Source organism: Octodon degus, unplaced genomic scaffold (genome assembly GCF_000260255.1).
Source record: "Octodon degus isolate 3935 unplaced genomic scaffold, OctDeg1.0 scaffold00025, whole genome shotgun sequence".
Classification (NCBI taxonomy): Eukaryota; Metazoa; Chordata; class Mammalia; order Rodentia; family Octodontidae; genus Octodon; species Octodon degus.
The window spans coordinates 649,994-662,302 of record NW_004524601.1 but is presented as its reverse complement, the minus strand read 5'-3'; the positions used below and the strand labels follow the sequence as shown (position 1 = coordinate 662,302).

General features: G+C 52.5%; 2 protein-coding genes across 2 annotated transcripts in view; one reads left to right on the top strand and one right to left on the bottom strand.

The window, feature by feature from the left end:
- Nif3l1 (NGG1 interacting factor 3 like 1) overlaps positions 1-5,902 on the top strand; it is an 8,941-nt gene extending 3,039 nt beyond the window's left edge. The window contains exons 3-6 of the mRNA XM_004628598.2: positions 2,905-3,031; positions 3,639-3,777; positions 4,389-4,472; positions 5,552-5,902. Of these exons, the coding sequence (XP_004628655.1) occupies positions 2,905-3,031; positions 3,639-3,777; positions 4,389-4,472; positions 5,552-5,736 (535 nt within the window). The 3' untranslated portion in view covers positions 5,737-5,902. The remainder of the gene's footprint in view (positions 1-2,904; positions 3,032-3,638; positions 3,778-4,388; positions 4,473-5,551) is intronic.
- A 203-nt stretch (positions 5,903-6,105) lies between these two features.
- Positions 6,106-12,309, bottom strand: part of Orc2 (origin recognition complex subunit 2) — a 58,116-nt gene continuing 51,912 nt past the window's right edge. Inside the window, exons 15-18 of the mRNA XM_023712326.1 lie at positions 11,379-11,440; positions 10,515-10,633; positions 7,900-7,995; positions 6,106-7,379 (exon numbers count right to left, since the gene is read on the bottom strand). Of these exons, the coding sequence (XP_023568094.1) occupies positions 7,915-7,995; positions 10,515-10,633; positions 11,379-11,440 (262 nt within the window). The 3' untranslated portion in view covers positions 6,106-7,379; positions 7,900-7,914. The remainder of the gene's footprint in view (positions 7,380-7,899; positions 7,996-10,514; positions 10,634-11,378; positions 11,441-12,309) is intronic.

Genomic DNA, 12,309 nt, shown 5'->3' with positions numbered 1-12,309 from the left:
CTGTTTTTTTTTTATTTATTTATTTATATTTATTTATTTTTTAATGTGCTGGTTTTTTGAGGCATTGTTTTGTTATGAGCACAGGCTGTTCTCAGATTCAGAGATCCTCCCGTCTCAGCCTCCATGGTGGTGGCGTTGCAGATAGGCACCACTAGTCCGAGTAGCATTTGCCTGTCATCTTTGCGTTTACGTGTGTAAGAACCTTCTTTTTATGTGCTGTGTAACGTTCCCTGTCATGTTTGGTAGTTCTGAGCACTTGCTACTGGCTTGGCTTCTTTTTGAAGGAGGGTCTGGCTCTGTAGCCCAGGTTGGCCCTGAGCTCTTTTCCTGTCTGAGTTTCTTAAGAGAGCTGGGGTTACAGGCGTGCACAGTACCTGGCTGGCAATGCACTCCTTAGTCTCCCTCAGTTTTTCCGTATTATAGAGAATGTCTGGGCTTTAGCATCAGTTGCGGCCTAGGCACTTTTTCGTTTTGTTTCATTTCTTCTTTTCTTTCTTTTCCAAAGCTCTAGTTGGACACGATGGCTCTCACTGTAATGCGAGTGCTCAGGAGGCAAGAACACTGCTAGGAGTCAAAGCTAGCCTGGTCTCTGCAGTGAGTAAGACTGAACAGAGACAGGTGAGGTCCTGCCTCAGAACACAAGCACGGTGTGCAGATGATTCAGTGCTGACAAATTATGCTTCTAGGATTTTTGTTTGGTTAGTTTTTTGTTTTTTATCTTTTTGAGACAGGGTTTTGCTTTGCAGTTCAAGCTGGCCTTGAGATCACTTTGAAGTCCAGGCTGGTCTTGAACTCGCAAAATTGTCCCAGTCTCCCGAGTGCTGGGATTGCAGGTGTGCCTCGCCATGCCTGGCTTAGGTTACTTTTTTTTTTTTTTTAAATTTAGGGAAGGGTCTACAGCGTGTTCAGGGTCTCACTACTAGATCGTACTCATGGTGATCCACCTGTTTACAGCCTCCCAAGAGCTGGGATTGCAGGTGTGCGCCACCACGCCCAGTCTCAGTCACTGTTTCAGTGTGCCCCAGGGGCAGGGCTGGCACAGCAGGCCTGGGGATTGACCTCCCAGCCCATCCACAAAACTATTTGGCCGGTCCTTATATTACCTTGTAAGGGATCTTCATTTCTCAAAATCTAACAAAAATGTGCCCAAGAACTTCACTGGGTGGCCAGCCCATATTTATTTGGTTTTCAAACAAAAGAGGAGGATAGTGAAGAAAATGGGAATCTGAGAGGAATCTAGCGAGATTGGGAAAATTGGGAAATATCATCCCAAGTAGTAGGTTCTGTCAATAAGGAGAACTGCCTTACGGACAAGTACTGTAGGAGCGTAGCGCCCTGCAGCTATAGTCTCCTTTTGATTTGGATTGGAGCTGAATGTCCTCAGCTTGTCTTGAGGTGCCAAACTTTACAGGCCATTGTAGGCCTCAGTGGGGACCAGTGACTCACAGAGCCTCACTGACTGACTCCACTGCCCGTCTCCAGACGAGGGTCTCAGCCTTGGCAGACTCAACATCAAACGTGAAGAGCCAGTTGGTTATACGAAGCTCTGCACAGGGCCCCTTCATAGTGGCCTCCCAGCTGCCTGCTCCCTCGTGGTAGGAATGCTGTGGGTTATGTCCTCTACTCTTGCTTTTTGGTATGTGCTTGGGATTGAACTCGGGACCTTGCCCTCTCCAGGCAGGTGCTTATGCTACTGAGCTATCTCCCTGGCATACTCTTGTTAATGGAATTTTGTTTTTTTCTTTTCTTTTTTTGTTTCGCTTTTTCATAAAAGTTAAATTTGGAGCCTGGCTCAGTGGCATACGCCTGCACTACCAGCTCTGCGGGAGGCTGGAGCAGGAGGATCACAAGTTCAAGTCCAGTATGCGAAACCAGACTTGAGACCCTGTCTCAAAAAATTTTTAAAGGGGCTGGAGAGATGGCTCAGTGGTCTAAAGCACCTACTTAGAACAAGCTTAGCAAAGCATTAGGGACCGCAGTTTGATCCCCCAGCACCACATGCCAGCCCCGCCCCCTGGTGGGCTGAGCTGGCCACACACACCACACACACACTCTCTCTGTCTCTCTCAAATAAATAAAAATTAAAAAAAAAATTTAAAAAAATTTTTAAAGGGGCTGGGGAGATGGCTCAGTGGAGTAAGTGCTTTCCTGGCAAGTACAAGAGCCTGAGTTCAATCTCCAGTTCTGCCAAAAAAAAAAAATTAAGGGCTGAATCCATGGGGCCAGGGACTTGGCTCAGTAGAATAAGTGCTTCCCTGGCAACTGCAAGGGCCTGAGTTCAATCCCTGGTTCCACCAAAAAAAAAAAAAAGGGCTGAGTCCAGGTGGAGGGCCAGTGAGATAGCTCAGCGGACTAAGTGCAAGCTTAGGCAAATGCAGGGACTGGTATTCGATCCTTGGACCACATGCCGCGATGGCCCGGCCATGGTTACACATGCCTGTAATCCCAGCACTGGGGAGGCTGAAACGGGAGGAACACTGTGAATCCTAGCTACATAGTGAGATCCTGTACCAAATACAGAAATTAAAAAACAAAACAGGTGGAGTTTGTGCAGGGGCCCAGGGCTCTTCTCCAGCACAGCAGGGATCCCCAGAAGGTAGGAGCAAGACTGCAGACGGTTCCCGCTGCCACGTCACCTGTAGTCCCTGCATGTGGGAGGCTGAGGCAAAAAAATCTCAAGCTTGAAGCCAGCTGTGCAACTCAGACCCTGTCTCAGAAGTTCTTAAAGGGGGTCGCAGGTGTGGCCAGTGCTTCCTGGGTGGACCCCTGCCCTCCCCACAGTCAGCAAAGGAAGGCTTAGTGGGTCTGAGGCATAGCGGACTGAAGAGAGCCCATGTGTCCCCCTGGCATTTGGGCTGTGGTGGCACCCTGGCCACCGCCTGGTCTCATCCTTCCCCCCCGCAGGGCTGATGGCGAGGAGCAGGCGCAACTCAGCCTGAACTGCAGTCAGGAGGCCTTGTCCCGTGTGGTGGCCTGGCTGGCCCAGAACAGTGTGCTCTACGAGAAGACGGAGATTCTGGCTCTGGAGAAGGTGCCTGGCGGGCAGCGATGTGAGCTGAGTGGTGCTGCTGGTCCTGCGCATGTGACTGCACTGTGGGCCAGTGGCCGCGGGAGGTGGGGTGGGGCTGGCAGCTAGGGAGCGGGGTTCCCCTGGGTGAGGGGTCATGGGTTTGGTCTCTGCACCCCGACTGGCCCGTGGCGTTAGCTCTTGAACATGATGGGCACGTGCAAGCTGGCGACTCCTGTATCTCTCCTGGCTGAGAATGCCTTTCGATGAAAAAGTGCGTTGGAAAAGCATGCCCATTTCCAGCTCCTCCGTGGACATTGCCCCCGTAGAGCTCTCACGAGTACCTCAGATGCAGTGTGCACAGCTGGCCACTTCTGCTCCAGCCCTTTCAGCCTTGCTGTTTCCCCAGTTTCATTGGTGCCTCCCAGGGGTCTGTGGCTGCTCCCAGCCCCTGGGAGTCCCAGGCTGAGCTCTGTTCCCTCCAGGGCCTCCCCGCCCGCCACCTCGCCCTCCATGCCTTCTCTCATGGGTGCCTCACCTCACAGCTTGTGGCCTAGTCAGCCCTCGTAGGGGGCCTTGCGGCCTACGGTTCAACATGGGGGACCGTGTGGCTAAGTCTCACTCTCCTCAGCCTTTGCTGCTGCAGACTGGGATGGGCCGGCAGTGCACGCTGGATGAGCCCGTGAGCCTGGCTGCTGTGATTGAGCGGGTAAAGACACACCTGAAGCTGCGCCACGTGCGGCTGGCGCTGGGTACAGGCCAGACCCTTGGTGAGTGGTCCCCAGGGTGGGCCAGTACCTGCTGGTGGCAAGGGACGAGGAAGCCGTGGTGCACAGCGAGGCTTGGGCTGGCAGGTCTCCCCAGCCTAGAGTGCCAGGCGCTCTTGCCCAGCCTTAACCAGGCCAGACAGGGTGCAGAGGGCTGAAGGGAGCGCTGTGGGCGGCCGTGGCTCTTGCAGCAGGCTGGTGCTTACTGAGGGTTGTGACACCTGCCTTTCCATGGCTTTTCTGGAGCCTTGGGGACAACGTGGATGGGGTGACAGGTGCTGGATGGCTGAGGGTGCCCAGATGGCCCTTGTAGATACCCTCAGGCTTTTGCCTGCGAGTGTGTGCCTTGGCTGCTGTACTTGTGGTCACCTCTGCCAACCCTTGAGGATGCCCATCACCACTCCTGTGGGCACAGCTGGGCAGAGTCTCCTGGCCACGCAGCCCCAGGAGCCGCAGCTGCCCCTGGAGCATCCCTGCAGGGAGCACTTGCAGCGCTTGTCTGCTGGATCCCTAGGCTCCAGAGGGCACAGGGCATGTGCTGGGGACCAGGCCAGGCCTCTGTATGCACTTTGGATGGCAGGTGGAGCCATACCTGTCCTTTGCTTGCTTTGAAGAGTCCCAAGTCCAAGATGTGGCCCTGTGTGCTGGCTCCGGGAGCAGCGTCCTGCAGGGGGTACAGGCCGACCTGTATCTCACAGGTAGGAACTCGGCCTGGGTGGGCCTCACAGATGGAGACAGCAGCTCTTAGGACAGGGCTGGGAGCATGTGAGACATCTGAGCTGTTCCCTAAACTTGAACAGGGCCATCACCCGCGTGGAGATGCACCAAAGCCTTGGTTGGGGAGGGAACAAATTGAATAACTGATGTGCATACCTGTAGTCCTAGCTCCTTGGGAGGCTGAGATAGGAAGATAGAAAGATTGAGTCTAGTCTGGGCAATTTAGTGAGCACTTCTATCAGTGTACAAAGATAAAAGGCCTGAAGATACAGCGTATTACGAAGGTTCTGGGTTCAGGCTGCAGGACTGATACCTACACACTAGAAAGACAGTTGACGCTCTGCTGCCCCAGGTTGGTGCTGCTGCTGCTGGCTCCCTCACACACCTTGCAGGTCTGCACTCTGAGCCACTGCAGCTGAGGTGGAGCCCTGTGTTGTACTCCCTGCCTCAAAAACAGAACTAAGGGGCTGGAGGGATGGCTCAGTGGTCTAAAGCACCTACTTGAAACAAGCTTGGCAATGCACAGGGACCGCGGTTCAATCCCCCAGCACCACATGCCAGCCAGCCCCGCCCCCTGGTGGGCTGAGCTGGCCACACACATACACACACACACACACACACACACACAAATAAATAAATAAATAAATAAATAAATAAATGTTTAAAAAAAAAAAGAAAGGTCCTGAGTTTGATCCCTGGTACCACCAAAAGGAAAAAAAAATAAAATAAAAAACAGAACTAAGTAAATTTCTTCTTTATCTTGTATGTATGTATGTATGTATGTATGTATGTATGTATGTGAGATGGGTCTGACAGGTTCAGCCTGGCCTCAAACTTTTGATTCCCGGGCTGGTCTTTTTTAACTCATGGCTGTCCCCTGCCTCAGCCTCAAGTGCTGGGATCTTCCTCTTCAGGGCCTCGGATACTTGCTCAGGTCACCCAGAGGAAGTTAGGGCTCTTGGTGGGATGGCTTTTGCTGTCCCGTTGGCCTCAGACAGTGCAACAAGCTTGTGCTGCCGTTTCCTCTGTGATGCTTAAATGCTTATCTCCCCCATCACAGGCGAAATGTCCCATCATGATGTCCTGGATGCCACTTCCCGAGGAATCAGCGTCATCCTTTGTGAACACAGCAACACTGAGCGAGGCTTTCTTTCTGAGCTGCGAGACCTGCTGTGCGCGCGCCTGGAGAATAGGGTGCAGGTGGTGTTGTCTCAGTGTGACCGGGACCCTCTCTCTGTGGTGTAGAGACCCTGTCTCAGAAGACCAAACCAAGAAACTAAACAGTTTGAGCTTGCCAGGACCCATGGCTAGCAATGGGTTGAGGCCCACACTCAGCCAGCATGCTTAACTGTTTCTGAAGTGCATTCATAGCAAAGCTCGTGTGAGCGGTGTGGGCATAATCCAATTTTTTTTTTTTTTTTTTTTTTTTGAGACAGGGTTTTGGTATGTACTTCAAACTAGCCTTGAACTCCTATGGAACTCATGGCAATCCTGCCTCAGCCTCCCAAACGCTGGAATTACAAGCGTGTGCCATCATGCCTGGCTAGCCATCCACATTTTTTGTTTTTGAGATAGGGTTTCACTATGCAGTGCAGGCTGGCTTTTATCTTAGTCTGCAGCCCAGGCTGGTCCCTCCTGCCTCAGCCTCCTGAGTGCTGGGATTACAGGTGTACATAACCACACCTGGCTAACCATCCACTTTTACTGTGATTTTTTTTTTCCCCCCTTTGGGTGGTATGAGGGGAGATTTTAAAACCACACTTTGTTTCTCTTTGCAACTTATTTTGATGATAAAAACAAATCTTTTAAAACATTGTCCCAAATGTCAAGGGACCCTAGCAGGGATTATTCATAGGGGGTCACTGAGGAGCAGCCCAAAGGCCTGAGCCCTGTGGCATCCTGGGCCAGCCACGTCAGCTGTGCGTGAGGGGGGCTCAGGAGAGTTGGGCGGTATCCTCAGAAAGGTGACAGCAGAAATGTAGCTTTGGAAGCCCAAGTGCAGGGACTCAACCTTGGGTAGCCATGGCGCCAGCACAGTAAGGGGCCCACAGTACTTCTAGTAATAAACCAGCACGGAATGATTCTATTGAAATTGGCTTTTATTAATAGCACTGTTACATAGAGTTAACTGCTCTCAAATAGTGTACAGACACAAAAATTATAAAAATAAACCAGATATTTAAGACCAAATGCGAAAGTTTGCATGTTAGGTCATTAAAAGTTTTATATATTTTTATAGTATAACAGTTACAAGACGAAAGCAAAGTGCAAACCAGCAAGCACATCACCACTGTCTGTAAACGTAGAGGAGACGTCTTGGCGTGGAGTCCCGTGAGGGTGAACCTGTAGCGTAACAAGCTCCTGTATACCACAGGTTCACCACCACAGGCCTGGAAGCCACAGAAGGAAGAACAGGGAAGATGCTGTCTGGCCAGCTAAACCCCGGGGCCAGGGAATGGGCAGCAGATTCATTCTCATTAAATATACTCTGGACTGGCCAAAAACTAAAAACTCCATTCATGTACAAATCATATTTTCGGTAGTTACATTTGAGACTATAACCTTAATGGATTTATTATGGAATCAATTATGTGATTGATTCCAAAAAATTAAGCCAGGCATTTTTGGAAATACGAAAGTTACAAGGTAAGAAATGAGTGAGGAAGCGGATGGTGCACAGACTTCATTAGTCACACAACAAAGCATTTCCTTTCCAAGCAGGAAGTTGGGGTGTAGGAGGAGGTTCCCTGCGGGGGCCACGCTTGGCTCCACCCCTCAGGTGCGCACGCAGGCTGTGGGAGGCTGGACCTGGCGCTCTCTGAGGTGGAAAGATCCTGTGTGCGTTTCACGTCTGCCAGACACCAGCCCACCTTACTAACACTATTCACCTGTGTATTAGTCGAGAAGGAAAAAAAAGATGTCAATATCTGTGAATGGTGTTGTACTTCCTGTTCTGAGAACAGTCACCAACAGGTCATTCACGGTTACTTCTCAGTCTGGCTTCCGGTCTATCCCTGAGGTCAGGGTCACAGTGCAGATGTGCCCTGTGTGTGCTGCCCTGCACTCGAGTCCAGAGGGACAAAGCTGGGTCCCCTCCACACACACCTTTCCTGACATGCCCCCACCCTCCCAAGACAGCACACATGGGTGCCCTGGGACAAGCACATGGCAGATGTCCAGCTGGGTGGTATTAAAGGCCCTCCTCAAGAAGTTCGGGATAGTGTCTCTAGGGTAGAATTCAGAAGCATCCAGTCCAGCAGTCCCTGAGCAGCCTCCACCTGGCAGGAAGTCTCCCGAGGTAATGACTGAAGAAAGGCACATTTGCTTGCCAGGAGTTCCGCGCTGGGAAGAAGGGAGCGCTTGTGAAGGCCGCGCTGCTCGGGGACCGGGAGCTGCACCCATGGACACCTCTAAGCAGCAGCTTCAAGCCTCCTCTTCCTCCAAGAAATCGGTCAGCGTCCCGCTGTCAACAGGAATTAGTAAATACTCCACGCCATCCGTTCCCTAGAGCATCCAGGAATGTCCAAACGTTAGTCCTTTGTTAAGAGCTACTCGGTCGGAGGCGATGGCTCAGTAGAATAAGCACTTGCCTGGCAAGTGCCAAGGGTCTGAGTTCAATCCCAGGTTCCCGCCCAAAACAAAATTACTCAGACCTACGGTGGATTCCACCAAAAGTGTACTTGACACCTCTTAAGGACTTATTTTTAACTTTTTTTTTCCTGCTGAGATGAATTCAGGACCCTGTGCTTTGCCAGGCAGGTGCTTATGTCTCTGAACTATCTCTGGCTCCTTTTATTTATTTGTTTCGTTTTTTTGGTGCTGGAATGGAACCCAGGGCCTTGTGCATGCCAGGCAAGAGCTCTACCACCATTCACATCCCAAGTCCATTAAGGACTTTTAAATAGATACGTAATTTAAAAATCAAGGCAGGCTGGACACAGTGGCACACACCTGTAATCCCAGCGCTTGGGAAGCTGAGGCAGGAGGACTGCTGAATTAGTTGCCAGCCTGGACTACATAGTGACACCCTGTATCAATACTCAGGTAGGGTAAAAGGGTAAAGCTAGAACACAATTACAATGCCAACTACTCAGAAGGTTGGGACAGGAGGATTAAGTCTGAGGCCAATATGAGCAAATTAGTGAGACACTGTCTCAAAAGACACCTGTAATCTCAGCACTCAGAGGCGGAGACGGGAGGATTATCTTGAGCTCAAGGCCAGCATGGGCTATGCAATGAGCCTGAGGCCAGCCTACACTACACACCAAAACCCAGTCGAAACAGGCAGTGGGGCAGATATGGTGTGCGACACCTGTCTCAGTCCTTGGGAGGCTGATACAAGAGGACTACCACAAGTTTGAGTTTCCATGAGTTTGAGGCCAGCCTGTACTACACAGTGAGACCCTGTTTCAAAAACACAACGCACACACACACATAACACAACATAGCACAACACACACACACACACACACATACACATACACACAAAAGGCACAGGGGTGCCAGGTACGCATTTTCTGCTTTGCAAGGCCGGGTTCTGGTGAAGGCACCTCGTGTGGAGCGGAACCTCGTGGGGCTCCCGGCCCCTCCCAAGCCTGACACTTTCCGAGGTCTCTCCCCTCAGCCTCTGCACACACCAGGGCCAGGCTGCTGTCACCACCCTGCGCTCTGCAGCACCAACACTGAACCCCTGCAGCCCCAGCTGGCGCCTGCTCCATGTGCAGCGATACAGGCCGTCTTGCAGTACGTGAGCTGGTACACTGTGGGTGCCTCGGCCTGCGCACGCACTGTGCCTTGGGAGCTGCTCTCCCACCAAGCTCTCTTCCTGGCTCCGGGAGGTCACCCCCTGGCCAAGCACTGCCATAGACTTTGCTCCCCTTGGTTGCCCACACCCCCAGCACTGCTGCCTGCCTACCTCAGCCCTCAGCCCAGGTCCCTATTCTACACAGGTGCCGCTGCCCGGCCATCACGTGGCTCAGGGTCCGTCCGCAGCAGACCTGGAAGCACCTACCGGTCTGCACGGTCCCGGTCCCGTCCACAGCCCCATGGCACAGGCACCTGAAGAGGCCTTCGTCTCGGGACAAGCCCTTTCCTTGGCCTCCAGCCACACTCAGCACAGCCTGCGCCTCACGCCTGCTTCAGTTCCTGGCGCCATACTGGCTAACATCCCTTTTGGATCTCTAGCTGTGTTTTTCCTCTTACTACCCACTTCCTTATGGCTCTTAGAAGTGAAATGGAGACTCACCCACGCTAGGCAACTGCTGTGCACCTGAATTCCTTCCCCAACCCTTTTTAAAACATTTTTGAGATACGGCACTGCTAAACTTAAAGTGCTGGCCAGAAGTGGGATCCCTGGCTGGGCCTCCCTAGTAGCTGAATAGCTGCCAGCAGGCAGCCTCCTGGTGGAGATCGAATGTGCATCTCGCCACAGCGACACCCCCAACGAGGTCAAATTCACCCATTTTAACATGCTCTTTTGAGACAAGCTTTTGTTATGTAGCCCAGGCCGGCCTCAAGTCATAAGAGCTGTCCTCCTGCCTCAGCCTCCTGAACCAGAGTTGGCATTGCCAGCATGCACCACCACGCCAGGCTGCCACGGGATTCGACACAGTTAAGGTTCTGCACGGGCAAGGTTACCTGACTACTAGTCTTGACTACTACTACTACATCTTCCCATGAGGCTCTGAGTCCCAAAAGAAAGGCATGTACAGCACGATCAGGCTCAGCACTGTCCTAATGCTTCACGCACCGCTGGTACGCGTTAGCACCCAGAAATCACTGACTGGGTTAGTGAACAGCAGAGTGCGGAGAGAAGCGGGCAGAGCAGGGCCCCCCGCTCTGCGGCTCATGGTTGCCTGCTGGGGCCTGGGCTAATGCAGCTGGCCCTGGCTGCTTCCCAAGCTGAGGTGCAGGGACCAGTGCATCCCACGCAGCCTCCCTTCTCATCAAGGCTGAGTCAAGGGAAGCCCTGCCCAGGCCAGGTGTGCACAGCTCACACAGGAGCGGCTGGACGCCAGTCTCACCTTCTTCGTCCTTATGAGCCTGTGGTCCCTGAACTCAGTCAGCTGGGCCCGGAGCGTCAGGTCACTGTTGACAAGGAAGGCCTCCCGACACTGCTGGTAGAAGTCCTGGAAGGACAGCCCTGGGGAGTGGAAGAGGAGACGAGGCCTCAGCCAGCCCTGCAGGCATGACCTGTGCCCACAGCCCCACAGCAGGACCCCGAGGGAAGTACAGCTGCCTGTTGTGACGCCGTCTACACCATGGGTGCAGACAGCAGGTAAATCTAGGGTGCACTTGTGTGCTGCTTGTGGAGGGTGCGTTACAGCCAGCTCCCGGGCTTGGTCAGGTGACTGAACAGGACATTTCAACAGCCTGGACTAAGCTAATTTCCAAAGACAACCAAGCCGGGTGTGATGGTGCACACCTGTGATCCCAGCACTCAGGAGGCTGAGGCAGGAGGATCACTGCAAAGTGAGCTCAAGGCAGCCTGAATTGCATAGTGAGATCTTGGCAAAAGGAAGGGAGGGAGGGAGGGAGGGAAAGAGACCTAAGTCATGAAAGCTGAACAATTACAACAACCTATGTTTCATCAATATTTTATCCCAAAAAGAAGAGTCTCGGGCCGGGGCAATGGCTCAGTGGAATATGCGCTTCCCTGGCAAGCGCAAGGGCCTGAGTTCAATTCCCGGTTCCGCCAAAAAAAAAAAAAAAAGAAGTCTCCTAAAATGCCCATGTATGAAAAGCACAGGTGGGCTGACACGAAGCCACAGCCCAGTGCGGGGATGTCACAGCTGGCTGGGTGGCCCTTCAGTCACAGCCAGGGCCAGCAGCTTCAGTGGCAGAGGGCGCGGGGAGGAGTCACGCAAGTCGGCACCAGTGTTAGATACCAGCGTAGGAAGGGTCCTCCTGCTTATCCAGCTGATGCCTCATGAGCAGCCTGAAAATGCCCCTAGGGAAAGAAGAACAGCAGTCAGAGCCGGGAGTCCGGCAGGAGGAACCAGTGAGAGGCGCAGCCTCGCCTTCGGGGGGCTCTGCACCGAGCGCGCTTCTCAAGGCCCTCTCTGAGTTTCTGTGGCCATGTATGCAGTACATGACACGTGTGTTCACTGTGGGAAGCTGGTGCGTGTACACACGTGCCTTGATTCTTTCTCACTGGGGATTACTCCTCCTTGTAGAAAATTTGGAATGCATAACCCCTAAGAGTCTACAGATGCCAGCTCCATGACCTCAAGACGTCACCTCAGTCAGGTGCTGCTGTGGGATGGCTGAGGCGCAACGGAGGCATGGAAGCCCACGCGTGTGCATACACAGCATGCACCTTTAGAAACGGTGTGTCCCAAGCCTTGGGGCTAACCCAGGTTCTCTGCACCACGCTTGCATCCCCAGCCCTTTTCGGAGGCAGGGTCTTGCTAAGGTACTAACTGGCCCAGGCTCGGCCTGAAGTGGCTACCTCTGCCTCTGCCTCCCAAGGCATGGGGACTGCAAGTGTGCCCGCCATGCCCAGCTGTGCACACCAGTTTGAACCTTTTCATTCATTTATTTATTTATTTATTTATTTATTTATTTATTTTCATTTTTTTATTTTTAAACATTTTTTTAAAAAATGTATGTGTTTGGTATAGGGTCTCACTATGCAGCTTGGACTCGTAGTGACCTCCAGTCTCAGCCCCTTCAGCACAGGACTTACAGGGGTGTGCCACCATGCCCAGGTGCACCAGGACGGGGCCGGCACAGTATGCAGTACCAAGGATTGAACTCAGGTTCTTGCACTTGCCTAGGCAGGCACTTAGACTGACTGCTGAGAGATCTGTGTGGCCC